The 20,215-nt window shown below is 42.5% G+C and overlaps 2 protein-coding genes and 1 long non-coding RNA gene across 8 annotated transcripts in view; 2 read left to right on the top strand and 1 right to left on the bottom strand.

Moving 5' to 3' along the window:
• The window catches only part of LOC127527483 (uncharacterized), a 1,026,648-nt gene that overhangs the window by 756,546 nt on the left and 249,887 nt on the right, over nucleotides 1-20,215 (bottom strand). The gene's annotated exons all lie outside the window — the stretch shown is intronic.
• The window catches only part of LOC114645023 (butyrophilin subfamily 1 member A1-like), a 355,265-nt gene that overhangs the window by 85,720 nt on the left and 249,330 nt on the right, over nucleotides 1-20,215 (top strand). The gene's annotated exons all lie outside the window — the stretch shown is intronic.
• Nucleotides 1-20,215, top strand: part of LOC114644157 (butyrophilin subfamily 1 member A1-like) — a 339,284-nt gene that overhangs the window by 155,887 nt on the left and 163,182 nt on the right. For all 3 annotated transcript variants that reach the window (XM_051926427.1, XM_051926428.1, XM_051926426.1), the window contains one exon: nucleotides 20,105-20,131. In XM_051926427.1, the coding sequence (XP_051782387.1) occupies nucleotides 20,105-20,131 (27 nt within the window). The remainder of the gene's footprint in view (nucleotides 1-20,104; nucleotides 20,132-20,215) is intronic.

Genomic DNA, 20,215 nt, shown 5'->3' with positions numbered 1-20,215 from the left:
ATGAAAGCAGCTGGCCGACGCCTTGAGAGAATGTCACGTAACACTGGCCTCACCGGGCACATCCAGGCTTTCTCTGACCACCAAAGAGCTTACAGAGAAGCACTAACTGCCGCCAAGAACACAAATTATGGCAGAATAATAGAAATTGACCATAATAACCTGAGGGTTATGTTCTCGCTATTTAATAAACTACTTCAACCTACATCTGGTCCAACTACCTCCTCTACTGAAGTCTGTGAAAAATTCCTCAACTTTTTCCATAATGTAGTACGTGGTTCCTGAGACTGAGAAAAGGAAGAAAATGCTGATAATTTCCCTTGACTGCTAATGTGATCTGTGAACTGCTGGGCATTTTATAGTGTTTAAAGTTAAACATCTTGAAATTAATCATTGATTTGTTCATATTCAAAAAATATAAGTCAGAATAAAAATAAGGTCACCTATGAAAATGACACTGTTGAATTATTTTAAAAAAGACAAGGAAACCTCCAGTCCTCAAATAAAGGTAGTCCATATAAGGAAAGCTGAGCATTTCAATTTTGGCCTCATATTCTTTTATTTTCAGTATGAAAAAACACAGTCCAACAGAGAGCACATCACAGATCTAACTGTCCTAAGTGGTGCTCTTTAACTAAACATTGAGGCAAGGATGTAAAAACAATGTTTACATGTGGGCAGAAGTTGAGGGTATTTGATGATCTTCTCATTTGTCATCATTCATTTCTCTGTCATTGTCATTTTTGAATTCTGCATCGTGGAGTGTATGTGGCTTGTTGATGAACCTTAATATGAGTCAGCAGCTCAACAGCTCTCAGTGTTCAGGGTTACTTCTCATTGCTCCGTGCCTTCTGTGTTTGCCTTGACGCTCAGGGGATGTCATCACTGATGATCATTTTTGGTCCATCATGGTGTGTTGCACTGTTTTTTCTGATAATGACAATGATTTTGTTGGTAGAACAGGAGCACAGGGTTTGCAAGTTCATTATTTATAATGTACTAGACAACCTGCGGCGTAGCATACGCATAAAAGTATAGACACTGCTAAGATCATGGAATACCCCTCGCAAACTGTTTTACACGCTGCTTACAGCGATTCACATCCGTGACAAACATGCCTCTTCTTAGATAGTCCTGCCGCGTCCACCCTCGTTCTCGAAGCATACACGGGTCATGTGCCCGCTCGCAAGAGAAACTCACGGAGACCCGCCCACCAACTCTAAGACCATGGCGTGTAAAACATTTACATTTACATTTACATCATTTAGCAGACGCTCTTATCCAGAGCGACTTACAACAGTGCTTAGTAGTCTGACTGTTCTTCAGTCTTTAAGGCTAGGATTAAATCTACTGTCATTAAACAAGTTACCGCTGACCAAGTTGTACATAAAACCATGCTAGAAGAAAATAATAGTAAGTTGTTAGTACAATTTTTTTTTTTTTTTGAGAAAAGGGTAGAAAAAAAAAAGTATGGGGACTTTAGTCCCCCAAGTGCTGTTTAAAGAAGTGTGTCTTCAGACGATGTTTGAAGACAGTGAGGTTCTCCGCTGTTTGTACAGCAAGAGGAAGTTTGCGATGGTGGACGCGGTCGTGCGTCATAACCGAAAAGAATACAGTGGAACCTTGGTTCACGACCATAATTCGTTCCAAAACTCTGGTCGTAAACTGAAGCAATTTCTCCCATAGGATTGTATGTAAATACAATTAATCAGTTCCAGACTGTACAAACTGTATGTAAATATATATGTTAAGTTTTTAAGCACAAATATAGTTAATTAAACCATAGAATTCACAAGGTAATAGTAAACTAATGTAAAAACATTGAAAAACACTGAGAAAACCTTAAACAACAGAGAAACCTAACACTGCAATAGTTTGCATTATAGCACTACCAACCGCTGGCTAAAAACACTCTTTTTTTTTATATGAGTTTTAAGCACAGGGAAAAAAATTAACATTTGAAAAAATCCGTAATTTAATAAACCACCAAGAAAAGTAACATTGCAACAATGCACACTACGAACCGATCGCTGTAAACAGAAGTGAACACAAAATCAAGTCCAGTGCATACTTTAACTGCCTTCCTACCTTATGAGTCCAGCTCTCTCTCTCTCTCTCTCTCTCGCTGCCTGTGTGTGTGTGCGCGGCTCTCTCTCTCGCGTTGCCTGTGTGTGCGCCTCTGTCTCTCTCTGCCGCTGCCTGTGTGTGTGCGCGGCTCTCTCTCGCGTTGCCTGTGTGTGCGCGCGGCTCTCTCTCTCTGCCGCTGCCTGTGTGTGTGCGCGGCTCACTCTCTCGCGCTGCCTGTGTGTGCGCCTCTGTCTCTCTCTGGTACTGCCTGTGTGTGTGCGCGTGGCTCTCTCTCTTGCGCTGCCTGTGTGTGTGCGCGGCTCAGAGGTACATGTGGAGACTAGCAGAGACGAACGTGAATGACACCCTGTGTTGTGAGCTGCGTTTGAGTTGGTGGGCGTGGCTCTGCGAGTTGTCGTCGTATCCAATGGTCTTAGAGTTGGTGGGCGTGGCTCCTTCCTGCGTGCGCCATGGGCGGCTTACTTGTTGGCGGCTTAGTGAATCCATGCCCCTTCCGGCGTGCTTTCCATGGGTGGCTACTTGTCTTCCGGCTTAGTGAATTATATATATAGATGTGAAGCTCAGAAGATGGTACTGCTGTTCTTTTTTTACATCTTCTTCCTACGAGCAGCCTCAGCAATGTATTTCATGCTCAGCAGATGTTTCTGCTGCTGTTTTACTTTCTGCTAGGGCACCTTCTCAAGCAGTTTGCCATAAGAAAGACATGAATCCCAAAAACTTCAAGGATGGGTCTGTTACCCAAATGTATTGTTTCACCTGAGTGTATCACATCATAAACCTTTGATTAAAACCAGGATAAAAGTTGTAGCCCTAGTGGTTTGAGAGTAATCTCATGACAGATGGACACAACCTCTCTCTCTCTCTCTCTCTCTCTCTCTCTGTATATATATATATATATATATATATATATATATATATATATATATATATATATATATATATATATATATAATATTGTGAAAGGGTGCTTCCCGGACACAGACAGGCAGACAGTTTCCTCCATCACCACGTTTAATTTACAAATACTCACTATATACAAAAGTCCTTACTGTGCACCTCAACAAATCCCCACAGTCCCCCAAAGTCCAAGCTTTCAACAGCCACTTTCTTCTTCCTTCACACAACACACTCAGGGCTCCTCCTGCCGCCTCCTCAGACCTTGTCCGCCTCCTCACCCGACTCCAGCCTTGATTGTAGGGCGGCGGCTCCTTATATAGGCGGCTGATTGAGGGCCGCACCCGGCCACCTGCCACAATATATATATATATGCCCGGACACAGACAGACGGACACCATTCTCAAGTCCACCGCACGTTTATTATTCATAATTTGTACAATTACTGTGCACAAACCCAGTGCCTCCAGCACCAATCTCCCCCAAAGTCCAGGCTCTCACTCTCTCTGCCTGCTCGTAAGGCCGACTCCTGCCTCCAAAACCTTGTCCTCTCCTCACCTGACTCCAGTCCTTCTTTGCAGGGAGGTGGCCCCTTTTATAAGTGCCGGATGGGCTCCAGGTGATGGCGGAAGTGTCGGCTGTGTTCCCGGAAGCCCTCCAGGTGTTCCCAGTCTTCTTCCCCCCAGCACTTCCTGGTGTGGCGGAAGTGTTGGGGTTCTGGATTCTTCAGGCATGGGGGCGCCCCCTGGCGGTGACCACGGGCCCCTACAGGGTTGGGCTTCTAAGCCCTGCACCCGTGCCCCTAAAGGAACCAGGGCGGTCACCCTCTTGTGTTCTGGAGGAGGCATGAGCCCTCCTCCTGTCTTCCTGGGCGTCCCGGCTGGGGGTGGCACCCAACCGTCTGCCACTATATATATATATATATATATATATATATATATATATATATATATATATATATATTGTAAAAGAATCAGTCTGAACATACTGAAAAGGTTTGGGGCAGCCACCCATATATTGTTCCTGGCTGCAAAAGGTTATTGAAATAAGCAATGATGTGCTCTCTTTGAGTTCCAAACTGAACTGACTTGAGTTGTGAAATGATGGCGGTTTTAAAAGCCAAAACCGGAAGTGATGTCATCTGAGGCCAGAACTGGAAGTGGCATTGTTCTTGGTGCCTGAACCAGAACTGACATCAGCCTTGGCACCAGAACCAGAAGTGATGTCAGCCTTGGCACTGGGATGGGTAGTGACGTTGTTGATATTAAATCAGATAGGGTTTCCCATATTTGTCCAGCAGAGATAACAGAAGTAGGTTTTGCGCACCCTGCCACCCCCTGGTCTGGCGGGTAATTACCTGCAATTGGTACATTCAGCTTCCTCCTAATCGCATGTGTGTGACACGCAACCCCCCCCCCCCCATCCTCAGCCCAGACCCATTGCCATGACATTGTGGCAATGTCGGGTGGCCTTCACGTTTGCCTGATCTCGGTCCGTGCAATTTGTTCTTGTGTGGATATCTTAAGTCGAAGGTATACACACACTGACCTCAAAACCTTGAAACTCTCAAGGACACTATTTGCCACAAAATCGTCGCTATTCCCCTTGAAATGGCCGAATGAGTCATGCGAGTGTTCAGAAATCGTTTCAAAGAGTGCATCACTAATGATGCCCACCACCTTGAAGACGTCATTTTTAAACACAGTGAAAACAATGTATTTTGTATACCCTTTCTTGTGTTGTAATGAAATTTATTTTATCTTGTAGTGTTTTTGTATAATAAATGTTTGAAATGTGGTACTTCTTTTTGGCTCACCCTGCATATATATAGATCAATAGATTAAATATCTCATCATTGTGATGAGTTACCAAATTTGTGATGGAAACGTTAATTTCCGACAGACACTGTGTAGACTGGTCCATCTCATGCACCATCTTCTGCAGTCTCTTTCAAAAGAAAACATTACTCTAAACACCATTTATCACTTATCAATTTGTTTGGCTAGTGATGAATGATAACAGAATAATGTGCGTGTGTATGAGATTCTCAAAGGGACGACTCACAAACAAGGAAGTGACTTGATTGACTGGGTCATGCTCAAAGCGTGGCAGATCCTGGACAAAGTAAAATGCACATTGTTAGTTGTGCAGTGATAAAAAAGAAACACATCCTAGAACATCGGAGAAGACATCCAAGACGTTCTAATTAACATATAAAGAGATGCTTCAGTGGGAGCTATAAGATCAGCTGCACTGTATGCACTGATTAGAAAAAATGAGTTGCCACATGCAACCTGGATCAATAGGGGGTGCCACTGACCCCCAAACAACCCAGACAAAACTAAACAAGACAGTCCTATGTAAAAAACAGTTTTTTTAACAAAATACCCCCAATAACTCCTTCCTTCCATATAGCCTAATATGACACTCAAGTCAATTCAAGTTGGGGAGCCTGCACCGGTACAGTGCGCTGCCACACCCACTACACAATGAAACAACTCGGGATCCCAATTGGCAACCCCCCAGGCAGACACGTGGTCCAGTCCCATCCTCCGTAATGACACTCTATCTGCCGCAGCCAGGTGTTAAGTGGGCAACCCCTTGGTCTGGTCCAGCCACTCGGGTCCCCAACAATGAGGATCTTACGAGCACCCTCGGGGAATCGCGCCACATGTCCGCAGTGCCGTAACTGACAACTCCTCAGAATGCAGGTCATGTGCCTCATTCGGGACTCCTTGAGCAACACAAAGTCAAACCAACAGTACCCAAGGATTTTCCAGAGAGACACAGTACCAAATGAGTCCAGTCTTCATCTCAGGTCACTGGATAGCATCCATGTCTCACAACCATATAGCAAGACAGGAAGCACCAGGACTCTAAAGACTTGGACCTTCGTACTTTTGCATAGATATCGGGAGCACCACACACCCCTTTCCAGTGACCCCATGACCCCCATGCTCTCACAATCCATCTACTGACTTCACAGGAAGAGTCACCAGAGACATGAATGTCACTGCCAAGGTAAGTAAACCTCTCAACAAGGTCGACACTCAGACAGACACACTGCTGATGGCTGTGCCCGAGAGGTCATTAAAGGCCTGGCTCTTTGGTTTTTATCAGGACACTCGCAAGCCCAGACACTCAGACTCCTCACTTAGTTTCTTGAGCGCCCCGATCAGAGCCTCCATTCACTCCACGAAGATCACAGCATCGTCAGCAAAGTCAAGATCTGTGAATCTTTCTTCACCAACAGATGCCCCACAGCCGCTGGACTCCACGACCTTGCCCAACACCCAGTCCATACAAGCATTGAACAGAGTAGGAGCAGAACACACTCCTGACGAACTCCAGAATCAACTGGGAAAAACGCAGAGGTCCTGCCTCCACTCTGCACAGCACTCACAGTACCAGTGTACAAGGCAGCCATGATATCCAGCAACCTCGAGGGGATCCTGCGAACCCTCAGGATGTTCCACAGGGCAGCTCAATCAACTGAGTCGAATGCGTTACGAAAATCGACAAAGGCTGTAAAGAAACTCTGCCGATATTTGTGTTTGCGCTCCATGAGAACCCTCAGTGCCAGGATGCTGTCGATGGTAGACTTCTTAGGTGTAAAACCAGACTGTTCCAGTCACTGGTAGGTGAGCAAGTGATCACGGATCCTATTGAGGATGACCCTAGCAAGGACCTTACCCAGCACCGAGAGCAGTGTTACCCCCAAGTAGTTGCTTTAATCCAGGCGATCACCCTTCCCTTTCCAGATAGGAATGACAAGTCCCATTTTCCAGTTAGTTGGCATGATGCCAGTCTCCCAAATGGAAGCAAAGATTGCTTGCAATGCCAAGAGGACAGCCTTACCACCAGCCTGGAGAAGTTCACCCTTTATACCACAGATCCCTGCAGCCTTTCCCCCCCCCTCAGCTGGTTCACCGCCTGTGCAATCTCAGTGAGACTGGGGGGTTCACAGGTAATTGGAGGATCAGCCTCAAGAACCACCGACCCAGAGATATCCAACGTCCTCGCCGGAGGATCAGCTTTGAACAACTGCTCAAAGTAGCCAGCCCAGCAGGTCACAATTGCAGTGTCATCCGTAAGGACTGTTCCATCAGCTGCCCTGACTGCGACTCTCCAAGGAACAGATTCAGATGTGCGTAATGCTTCGATTCCTCTGTAAGCAGGACATGGGTCGCTAGACCACAGATGGTGTGTCACTTGCTCACAGATTCCTCTAACAAATGCCTCTTTATCTGCCCTCAGAGCCCTCGTAGCCGTCCTTCTCAGTTCCTGGTACAGACCAAAGTTGCCATTGAGCCATGGGCTGCGACTCCTCTCGATGATATCCAGGGTGCCCTGTGAGATGTAACACCTCCTGCTGGGAACACCGGTAACACCAACACAACCCTCAGCAACATTCAGGGTCTTGTCATGGAAGATCTCCCACATCACATTAGGATCGGCAGTCACAGCTAAATCTGCAAGTTCCTCACACACACTGAGTGCAAACTCTTTAGAAACAGCCTGGTCTTGGAGTCTGGCCAAGACTCCAATATGACACTGCTAACGCACAAATAAACATTTCTCCGACTCCTCCCAGGCGAGTGTTGTCCTTCTTCTCTGCAGACTTCCTCTTTTATCTTGGACCTTGGTGTGGAGAGGGAGATTGCCCTCTAATGTTTTGGTGAAGAAACTGCTCTGCATAGAATATCTTTCCTGATCCATCCATGTTATGTGCATCTCTGCCGGGTAAACATCCAAATTCTATTCTGTCCAGGAAGCCGATTCCCACGTGGTATCTCTCATAAAACATATTTGAAAAATTACATGAGCATTGCAAGGATTTACTTTGTTAAACTTAAAATATCTTAACATTGGTAAAAATGTACATTGTACCTCAGAAAGAATAATGTAAGAAATTATCATCAGAAATTAGGTCTATAATATTAAAATTGTAAATTCCAATGACTATTTTATTGTTCTGTGTGATTAAACTAGAAACATGGTGGTTTTAAAACCGAGTTTATACAATAAATATGTTAGTCAACTAGGATTAGATTTGTAACAAGCTGCAATATGACTGATGGCAAAGCTGACATCTATATATATATATATATATAATTCTTTTTGCGTTTGAAATGGAAATGACGTATGACCACGCGATATGGAAATTACGTTGAGAACAAAGTGGACGCTGGGAGGCACGGAATGTCGGGCTGCTCCACCGGGTCGAGAGCTTCACAGTTTCGGGCAGCGTCCTCTCTTCTCGCACTGTTTGTGACACTTCAAGTGCCCCGTCGGCTCCTGGGAGAGTGGAAATCTTTGTGAATGAATGTAATTGGCACCATCGAAGCAGGACTCTGTTTGTAAATTGCCCTGCACGACTACTTACTGTCCCTTAAGGTGAGTTCGGGTCACTAAAACCCTGCAACATTCAAGTTTACTTTTGTGATCAATTATTTTAAGAAGATGGAGAGTTCACATCTAAGAAGATGTACAGACCTCTTCATGTAAAGTGTTGGACTTGGGAATTGTTTGGACCTTCTGCCCGTTAAGCATGGAGGGGCAGCGTCCACATTTATCAGAATTATTTTTCTCGAGAATCACAGGCACATAGTGCATGGTTGTCAGGCAGTGTAATTCCTTTTTGTATTCTGTGCCCTCGCGCTGACCAATTAACCTGCTCCACGTCATCCCTCCATAGGCACGCGATGACGTGTACTGTCTGCAAAAAGTGACATCCCCTGCCCTGTAAAAATACTATAAAAGTCTTATCAGCCGGCGTGCGTGTAGCTGTGCCAGCCTTTGAGACGCTGACTGCGCTTCTGCCTTAAGTGAAAGTAAGCACTTTTCATTTTTTACTCCTTCCCCTGAGCTGTAGCCCAGACAACTGCAAACATGGAATCCCTTTTCTAGACTGCGGCAAACTAATATTAAGGCGCTTCGCACTTCCTTTTGCAAGTATAGGGTTATGAGGTCATGGGGGGCATGCAGTGCCATCTCGGCCGGTTAATGGCAGGGCCGTCTCTCCAGTCTACACGAGACCCGCCGCGATGCTCCGCAAAAGGCGCTCATATCGTCAGCGAAGACGTCTCTCTACACTATATAAAAGAAAATGGCAAATTTCCTTTCTTTTTACCTTTTTTTCCTTTTATCTAAAACCATAGCCTTTCTCTCTTAACACTGCAGAGGACACAAAACTAATTTTCCTTAATTGCTGGTAATGCCAGTGTGAGCGCTGAAGTTGAAATCAACAACGGGAGTCTAAAACCAATTTTTAATAAAAAACAATTTCTTTATTCTTTTATTCTTGGTGAGTAAAAAAACTGTGAGATTGCCCTGTTGGAGAATGCAGGCAGACTGCAAAAGAAAAAAACTGTGAACCCCTTTTATCACCGAGCTTGTTCATTTAGCTAAAGAGAGAACAGAAAAAAAAACATAAGAGTTCATTTTGAGGTCATCCATAGATTAGGGGACATCTTAAATTTATGACATAGGAGTACAGAAAAACAAACAGCAGTACCAGGCACCTACATTATCTAAAGAATGTGCCCGTCTCAGTACAAACCCATTTTAAGCAGTTTTCTTAAAGTTCATTGCATTAATTATAAAGAGATTACGTTCTTTTAATTTAAATATCTTCATTAGATTATATTTGTTTGATTAGATTAATAATTCTTATTTATTAATTCATAAGTAACTTGTTTTCTTATAATACAAAACAAGAGTAAAGAAAGATCACATTGAATTATAATATCACAGGGTGTTCTGTTAATATCAAGAGGTTAGCACTTTCACATAGAAAAATTAAATCAGTCTCATATTCTGTGTATAAACATAATTCATTTCCTATCTAAATGCAGATAAAATCATATAGAAGTATAAAATTATATAGTTCTCTGCAGCATAATTAATACAAAATTCAGTCATTGGTATTTTGTGAGTTAAATACTTATAATCAATCATCTGCGGTGGGCTGGCTCTCTGCCCGGGGTCTGCTTCCTGCCTTGCGCCCTGTGTTGGCTGGGATTTGCTCCAGCAGACCCCCGCAACCCTGCAGTTAGGATATAGTAGGTTGGATAATGGATGGATAGATGGATACTTAAAAACGTTACAGTTAATAATGTTTTTTCTGTGTTCTCACCAGTAAGGCACATTACCACAGGCAGAAATTTGGACGTTCACATAGAAAATGCCATTTCTATACCACAGCGGTCGTGTAGCGCCTTTAATAAGAGATCTACTACTGAGAGATGATCCAAATACATTTTAGCTGCTGTTAGTACTACTTACCTGTTGTGTTATAGCGCCTTTAAAATATGGTTTACCCCAAACCACTCCAGTAGTGCTCAATGTGTCTTTACTTCTTAAAATGTTAATGTTTTACTGTTTAATAACTTATAGACTACATTTTATTTTTTTCCCTTGCACTCAGTGAGCGAAGCCACTGGGTAATCAGCTAATTACTGATACAATCCTTGAGACCCTTGACAGTCCCCGTTCAAAAACTTGTAATCTGCTTGGCCGTGGGTCTGGGAGGGGAGGTGCAGAACTGCTGCAAGACAGAACAGACGGACTGATGGACAACGCTCAATGTGTAAACCACTGAGGGACTCCTGCTAGTGCCCAAGAAGCTGCTGAACTGCCTTATTTAGTGACATTGTATGATTCTGTTATTTGTCTTTATTCATCAGGTTGGCTTGTTTTACTTTGATTTAAAATATATCGAACATTTCTCAGATTAAAGTTAAAATAGCTAGTGACACAAGGTGGTTATCTCTGTATGCTACAGTACAGTCTCTAAGAGAATGCATTTAAAAGAGAAGGTACAAACAAAACAGTATTGTAGCTGAGGTTTAAAATGAAGTATTAAAACATGAGGAACACTTTTGTTGCTCCCCTAATGATGATTTCAAATGTTCTGACTTTATTGTCTAACTTGAATAGAACATGGAAGAGATGTTACCTTGATAAAAATAAAGCCAATCTTACAAGCCACAAAAGTATCCATCGTGGAATTGTAGGACAACCTGGCACACATTTTCAAAATCTCCATCAACTTCGTGCAGATGAGTAGTCAGACCTTCATACTGATTGTTCATATGCTAATGTTCATATATGCAAGATTACAATTTATTATGATACATAAGCATGGTGATTAACCACCATGATGTCAATGTCAATTTACAGTATTTATAAAGCATATTTAATACAACATCAGCAATGCCGTAGCCAAAGTGCTTTACATAGAACATGTAAAGTGAAAGATAACACTAGCAATAAAACAGAAAATATAAAACATAATACAACCAACAATAAAGTGAAACAAACCACTGACTAAGAAGGCAGGATTACCAGTAACACTGAAGATCACAAAAAGATAAAGAACAGAAAAGAGTCTTCAGTCTCATTTTAAACAGTTAAATTAAAGGTCACTCCTTAATGTAATGAGGTAAAGAATTCCACAAATGTGACGCAGCGGCTACAAAATAGTATGAGGGACAACAAGAGACAACTGAGCAGTAGATCTAAGCTCTCTGGATGGCTGGTGTATATCACAAAATTCAGATAAACAGGCAGGAACATATCCTTGGAGTGAAAAACCAACAGCAAAGTTTTAAAATCATTTCTGAAATTAATAGGCAGCCCATATAAAGAGGCTAAAATTGGAGATACAAAGGCAAACTTTCTTGCCCCAACCAAAAAATGAGCAGCAGCATTCTGAACCAACTACAACCTAAATTTCAGAGATTTGCTAATCCCAGAATACAAGGAGCTATAGTAATGAAGCTGAGAAAAGATTAAAGCATGATTAATTTTCTTTAGACCCCTGGGACATAGAAAAGACTTAACCTTAGCTAAAAGACAAAGCTGGAGAAAGCAACTCTTGTCTGCAGAGTTAATCTGTTTCTGAAAAGAGAGTTACTATCAAAAATAACCCCAAGATTCCAAACTTGAGGTTTAGAGAAGTCTGCAAAAGTGCCAAGAAGTTCAAATTCAACTTGAACTTTGGCTGCAGGACCAACTAACAGCAATTCCATTTTATTATGATTAAGCTCAAGAAAATTGTCAGCAATCCATGGTCTTAGTTCTGTAAGACAGTTATGCAACAGATTCATTGAAGAATTGCACACAGGAATACAAACCTGTGTGTCATCAGGATAACAATGAAAAATAACATTAAACTTCTGAAAAAAATAGCTCCTATAGAATGAAGATATATAGAAAATCAAATATGACCCAAAATGGATCCCTGAGGAACACCACATTTAACAGGAGTAGTAGATGAAAAAAAGGAAATGAGAATCACTAATAATGTCTATCAGTAAGATATGACCTGAACCAGTTAAGAGCAGACCCTTAAAGTCCCACCAGATGCTCAAGCCGCAACACTCAGATCTCATGATTGATAGATTGAACCAGATTGGTAGATCTCAGATAAATTATTAAACTTAAGATGATCCTCCAATAGGGTAGCAAGGTGGCACAGTGGGTAGTGCTGCTGCCTCGCAGTTGGGAGACCTGGGTTCGCTTCCCGGGTCCTCCCTGCGTGGAGTTTGCATGTTCTTCCTGTGTCTGCGTGGGTTTCCTCCCACAGTCCAAAGACATACAGGCTAGGTGTTGGTGATTCTAAATTGTCCCGTGTGTGTGCTGTGGGTGTGTGTGCCCTGCGGTGGGTTGGTGCCTGCCTGGGGTTTGTTTCCTGCCTTGCGCCCCTGTGTTGGCTGGGATTGGCTCCAGCAGACCCCCATGACCCTGTAGTTAGAACATAGCGGGTTGGGGAATGACTGACTGACTGATCTTCCAATTGTTCATAAATAATTCTTTCTGATATTTTAGCTAAAAATGACAATTGAGAAATCAGATGACAATTGACTAACACTCCATGCTCTAACTCAGCCTTTTTAAGACAGAGTTGCACCACCTTATGTTTAAAAAATGAGGGCACAACCCCCTCACTAACAGAACCATTTAAAATAACAATACTGGACCAAGGACATCAAATGGTGGAACAACATCAGCTGGGCTAAAACTACAGTAGGTCTGCATTCGTCAATAATACTTTATAACTATGAAAGTGTGACAATATCAAAGGAGTCCAAAACAATATCATGGCGATGATGCCAGTGCGGATAGTATTGATTTTGCTGACTAAAAATGAAAGAAACTGCTCACATGAATATGGAGTGCTATTTAAACCCGTCCCAGAACAGGGGTGAATAGCTGCATTAATTGCCTTAAATGATAGCAAACTGGAGAAGTAGTCATATTTAACTGCCTCCTGAAAGTTAGACAGAGGGAGAGAGGTTGGGAGCATAGGCTGATAGCACATCGCCGCACCCTCCACACAACGAAACACCTGGATTGGGACCCGAGTGTAGCGGGTGACACAGAAATCCTAAAAATCTGCACATATGCAGTCAGTCTGCCTTTCTTCCATTGTTGTTCTGCAATACTATTGGTGTGGTGTCATTAAAACACTGGGGAGGTCTTCCCTTTTGGTAGAGGATTTTGAGGGAGCAATTGATTGTAAAACCATTTTACAAGATGAATTAAAAAGTAAAACAGATTTGTCAACACTTTCACACTGGCCTTGTGAACCCAAAATGGTAAACCTACTTTTAAAATCAGAAATAATAGAAGAATTTCAAATATGACAATAGCATGAGACACAGATTGTCATAATATCATTAACAATAATATTCACATCCATCATGAGAGAAAAACGATCAGAAATACGAACATTGCATGTCTCAATGTTATTAACTGTGATACCTTGTGTAAGAACGACATCAAGAGTGTGAGCAAGAGAATGAGTTACAGTATTAATATGCTGAATAAAATCAAACCAGTCCAATAGTAATAAAAAGTCTTTAACCAATGGTCTAGAGTGACAACAAACATGGATATTAAAATAAGTACTTTGTCATTGCAAAGCGTAATATTAGCCAAAAGATCAGAGAATTCAGAAATGAACATATCATCAATCACTGAGGGCCTATAAACCAGAGCATACAACAAAGGAGAAGAATTACACACTTTCAAAAGTGCTAAAAGGACCCCTCTGACACAAGAACAAACTTTTAAGAATAGTGGCCACCACCCCAACTATGAGACAGCCTAGGAGAGTTCAAATGATGCCGGCTTTGCTGATATGCCAATCATTTTCTCCTTTTGAAGACTTCTTAATGCTGAAAGTAATGATAAGAGAGAGGTTGTTGACATTCTAATTATTATTCTAAAAATGGTAGTGCTGCAGTCTTAAACTATAATGTGTGGCACCCGGCTGGGGTTCCTACCCAGCCGGGATGCCTGGGGAGACAGGAGGAGGGCTCATGCCTCCTCCAGACCATGAGGGGGCGACTGCCCTGGTTGTATTGGGGGCCACGGGTACAGGGCTTGGAAGCTCAACCCTGTAGGGGCCTGTGGTCTCCGCCAGGGGGCATCCCCATGCCTAGAGGACCCTGGACCTCAGCACTTCCGCCACACAAGGAAGTGCTGGGGTGGAAGAAGAGAGGGAACACCCGGAGTGCTTCTGGGGAGACAGCCGGCACTTCCGCCACACTGGGGTATGTCGGTGGAAGATTGCCGGTGCACACCTGGAGCACATCCGGGTAGAGATAAAAGGGGCTGCCTCCCTTCATTCGAGGCTGGAGTCGGGTGGAAGCAGGATGAGGTCAGAGAGAGAGAGAAGGAGGTGGTCCGAAGAGGAGGCAGAGTGGTTGGCCTGGACTTTGGGGAGGATTGGGGTTTGTGGAGCACTTTTGGACATTGTAAATAATAGGAACAGTGTAAATAAACGTGTGGTGGTGCAAAAGAACATGTCTGCCTGTCTGTGTCCAGGGCTCGTTCCACAAACTTTAAAGAAGAATAGGTGTTTGCATCAAAAATGATTAAAGGACATTTGAACAAAAACATACGTCAAAAGTTGCTAAAATTAGTAGCAACCTCTGAGCTGAAGGAGTCTTTTCTAAATTTAGTAGAATTAGGTGCTGTAGGACTGGTCATACCTGTGAGCACAGCTGAATGGGACAAAAAAAGAATACATTCCTACCTGGGGAGTCAGAAGACACTAAATAATCTGGTGCTGACTTCTTTGGAAGGTCCATGAGATTTGATCATGAAAAGGCTGCAGACACTTGGGCTTTTAAGAAGAAGACAAGAATTAAAATATCAAATATTAAGCTTGGTAATCACCTTGAGTATTAAGAGGTTTTCATTACTTAATGACTAAATAATACTTTCAGCTCCAGTAAGCCCAGTTAGTCCTTCATCCCACACCGCTGGGGAGAACACTGAACATGCCTGCCTGCTCAGCATCATAATAACAGGTTAATGGTGCGGTCGTACTCATAACTTCTTAACTATGAATGTTAACCTTGTATGAGGTTTATATCTCATTAATCATATCATCAATCATAATCATTAATCATTAGTCATATCTTATTAATGGTGTACATTCTATTTGTGGATTTAATTTAATTTCACATGATGGGGTCTAATTTATTTTTTTGCATTAAGGCCCATCAATTCAAGTTACATCTCTGGTTAAAATGTTCATTCTTCTCTTCACTGATCTTCCACTCTTTTGTGTTTCATTAGTTTTAGGTGCTCAGCCCTCCATTACCATGAGCTCCACTGAAGGCCAGAAGACCCGACTGGAGTGCAGCGCTGAGAAGTGGAACCCCCAACCAGAACTCACCTGGAGGGACATGAATGGGGCAGACGTGACGTCACAGTCCACAATAAAGTCAGAGCGGGACTCCGAGGGTCTTCTGAGAGTGAGCAGCGTCCTCCCGGTGAAGGAGGAGTACAACGTGTTCAGCTGTCTGATGAGAAGTAAAACACCAAAGCCAGACTGGCCATCTGAACTCAACATCTACAGTGAGTGATCAGATGGTGTGAAGTTATCATCACTGCCATTTGCTCAAACATTTTAAAATATTGAGATTATTATGGGATAAAAAATGCCTTCACTGTTTTCCAGCCCAATCATTAATGCACCACTTTTATACTGAATGTTGCACTGAAATGCATATTTGGTAATCAGCCTGTAAAGTTTAGGCTGCCATTGAGAGAATATCATGCCAAAGTTGAACCACTGAATTGGGAAAATACTTTCAAAAAAAGGAAAACATTCATCGCAAAGCACATTTTGCTTGTGATAATTTCAAATGTTCCAGGTGAAGAGCAAACAATAAACAACCAGGTTGTCATTTTTCTTTACTGTTGACACACTAATTGAAATGTGTTACTTACTGTATATGAAATCTATCATTTTAAAACAAGTATAGCAAATAAAAGGAGCCGACCCCTGAGATGTGGCTTGGCATATCAGGAGCTGTCAGAAGATCAGTTACAATATAAAGGTGTGTCTCACACCAGTAAAGAGTGGCGCTCATAGACTGGAGTTGACCCCACACTGGTTATGGCTGCCTGGCTGTAAGTCTCAGTCCTGAGCCCTGACTCTCTGTGTCACCCTGAGTGAGTCACTTCACTTTCAAGTTCTTAAACACATGAACATATAACATTCTGAAACCTATTTAGTCTGGTTCTGGATTGTGGGGGGTGCAGCCTGGCCCAGCAGCACAGGTCACAAGGCCCAGTTAAAGCCACACACAGGTCCAGTTTGAATTTTCCAGTTTCCTAACATGTGTGTATTTGTTTGAGTTTCCTCCTAAATCTGTGTTTTAACTCGTGTCAGATAATCTGCAACATAAAGAAGAGATGAAAGTGAAATATGAATATGAGATGGAATGATCAGAAACAGAAAAAACAGCAACACGTACATACAGTACATGTCAGCTAAAATGGGCAAGAAGTGCGACTTAAAATCAAAGTCATCTGATATCAGACTAAAATAAAAATATACTGGGGACTCAGTCTAGGAGTAGACCCCTAAATCTGTGCCTCACGATTTTAAGAAATGAAATAAAATGTAAAGTTTTTATTAAAAGACTTAAGAGACAAATACAGGAAGAAAAGGACATTGAGTGGACATTGATGAAGATGAATTACTGAACAGGAAATCTGTGATTTTGTGCTCATATCATTTATAACAGAGTGTGTGGACTGATGGACAAGCTGATGATGAGGATGTGAAGGTGGGTTTGGTCCCAGGCTCCAGCTACAGGAGATCATCATCTGTGGTGTAAATGCAGGGTCTCATAATGCTCCCCTTAGCATGAAGGAGTCCCACTTGATGGATTCTTCTGTGTTTTCCTCACCTGAACCTCATTCTTGTCTCACAGACTCACACGTCTTCCCCTCATTTTGCAGGTTTCTCCCCAGGCGTCTCTGGCTGGTTGGTGGCTTTCTTCATCTTGTTGGTTCTTTGCTTAGCGGTGACTCCTCTGCTGGTCATTCAATGGAGAAGAATGAGAGGTGAGCTCAGAAGATCTCACACCAACATCAGAACAGACAGACTGCTCAGTAAACGGTAAAGTCATTCAGAATACAAGTCATGTTTATGTTATTTTCCTTTTTTGTCTTTTCTCAGAAACAAACACCAGATATGACTCAATAGGTGAGTGAAATTCTTAACCTTTTTCTTCTCTAACGCAGATGTTTGATTCCAGTTATCGTGTGGGTACTGAATGATGAGACCTATCACAGTGTTGGGGTTTAGACCACCCAGTTTACTGTTCACAGCAATGACTAAATATATAGAGATGCACATGGGGGACACATTTGAACAGGGGAAGACCACCCATAGGAGACATCTTTACCAGGAACTAACCTGGAGTTTGAGTTCTGTGGGCTGACAGCACTGCCTGCCATGTGTGCTCTGTGTGCCACATAAGCAGAAGGTGTTGTCCTCCATTAAACTTCACCATCAACACAAAGCCACCGTTCAGGATGGTGTAGTTGTAATTTCACACAGGACTCTCAACATGAGAGAGTTTGACTTTATTAGCTTAGCTTCTACTGGAACCACCTCTCATCTGTGTGCTGTAATGGTGGGATGGTATCACAGGGGGGTTTGAATGCCTAGCAGTTAAACTACTCAGGATTGTAGTTACAAGGCTGACAGAATAAATCTGCTTGAGCCATCAAGGAAGTCAGATCAACCTATGCACTGTAGCAGAGGAGTCCATAAGATTATGAAATCAAAAACAGATCTTCATTCATCAATCCATCTGTTTTCTGAGTATGGTTTTACAATAGTAGAGAACAGGCTGTGTAGGGTGCCAGTCCATGATTGGCCTCACACACACACACACACACACACACACACACACACACACCTTCTATCATAATTAACTTATTTAGTGTTGATTTGGAAGTCTTGTCTTTGAAATGAAAAGTGGAGTAAAAGCACACAGAATACAAGATGCAGACACAGAAGGAACGTCCAAACTCAACATACAATGGCTTGGCCAGGCAGATGTGCTAACTACTGTGCCACCATTTTCAGTTGTATGACTATGGTGTGGTCTTCATGCACAGTACGCAAATGTATGTAGTCTGTCAACAGAAAAGTCTTCACTTGTGAGAACATCACTTGACCAACTGAGCAGAAGAAATAATTAGCTATAATTTCACACCATGGCCTGTGTCTGATGGTGGGACAAGACACGCAATGAGAGAGATTGCTGTCATCACTCTCACATTTTCTCTCAAATGTTTGCTTTCTTCTTCTCTTTCACTCCAGTCGGATTCCTTCCTATTTGGTTTCTGCACAAGGAAACTGGTAAGAAAAACATTTAATCCTGTTGAATTAAAATTTAAATTAAAAACTTTGAAAGCTGTGAATGGAGTGAGTCTATCAAGAAAGACAAATCAAGGATTACACCATGAAAAGTTCTGGTCTTAGAAATGACATCTCCAACCTAGAGGGTGTTGGTCAGGAAGAGCATGGAGTCTTGGGATCCTCCCCCTAATATTATTGTGAATATTTATTGACTTTTATTCTTTATCTGTGACAGGATCAGTTTTTAATAGTAAAAAGGTGCCTTATGTTTTTTTCTCATCTTCTTCCTCTTTGAGTTTTTGTCCTGCTGTCCTTATCTTTGGTCCATCTATCAGATTAAATATATTTGAGGGTCCTGGGGCTCAGGCCCTACCTCAGTAGTACTGGACACAACACAAGAGTCCTCCTTATCTTTTGTCTGCTGTTGTTTTTAATTCCAATGCTCTGTCTGTTCCAGTCAGTCTGATTATTAAACATTTGGATGTAAACCACTAAGACAGAACTGAACCCAGTGAAGTGGACAGCACATGTCACCTGATAGAAGTTCAGTGCTCTGTTGTCACTCTGGTTTCTCAGGTCACAGCACAGTTTGTTTCTGGTCACTTTCTTATGTGGTCACTGATACTCGGACGGTTGGCATTGAGAAACCATTTAAGCTGACAATATAGTAGACGGCTGGCAAAGCCAAAATTTGGTCATATTTGAAATTAGGAGACACCCTGGTAAAGAAGAGCGTCTGTCCACATAATAAATAAACAGAACACAATGACAGACGAGTAAAGACAAAACACAATAAAGAAAATCAGGGAGAACATGAAAAGCATGGGGGGCACCAAAGAACAACAAGCAGGCTGGGGGCTGACTGGAGACAAAACCAAAAGTGTCAACAGTCGGACTAAACGGGACCACCTGATATCAACTGGCCATCCAGTTTGTGACGAGTGAGCAGGTTGTATGAAGTTGGTGCCCAGAAATGCCAACAGGAGATGTGCCCCTAGCTGGCACCACAGTTACAATGACTGGCACATGTCTTATTGTATTGCAGTCACACTAATTTACACCTGCAGCGTTCATTTCTGTGGTCACCAGAACACGGTCAGACGTCTCACTGCTAGGACCTCCACTCCTAACACACATCAATAATTCTGTTCCTTCTTCATCAGACGTCACGCAGATTCAAAGCCAAAGGCCAGTAGGCTGTTAATTCTGCAAATCCATTTTCAGTCTGTGCTTGGCACTCCAGCTATTGTCATGTCCATTGTTCTGCTGTCTATTATAAGGGGTCTTTATGAAGGACATTTGAAATGTAAAGATATTTTAAGACGTCAGAAGAGGAAAATGAAAGTAAATGAAAGTTGTGAGTGAGAACTGAAGAGATGATGTTTTAAGTTGACCACCTGATTATTCACTCAGTAACGCAGCTCTCTTCTTCTGCAGAAAAGTCACAACGCGTCACGAATGCAGGTACGATATTTGAACTGGGGGTCACTGGGGGTCTCTCAAGTCTCACTCTTTATTGGACTCATTAAGTTTATTTATTTATTTATT

This window comes from Erpetoichthys calabaricus, chromosome 4 (assembly GCF_900747795.2).
Source record: "Erpetoichthys calabaricus chromosome 4, fErpCal1.3, whole genome shotgun sequence".
Classification (NCBI taxonomy): Eukaryota; Metazoa; Chordata; class Cladistia; order Polypteriformes; family Polypteridae; genus Erpetoichthys; species Erpetoichthys calabaricus.
This window is presented reverse-complemented; position numbering and strand designations above follow the sequence as displayed.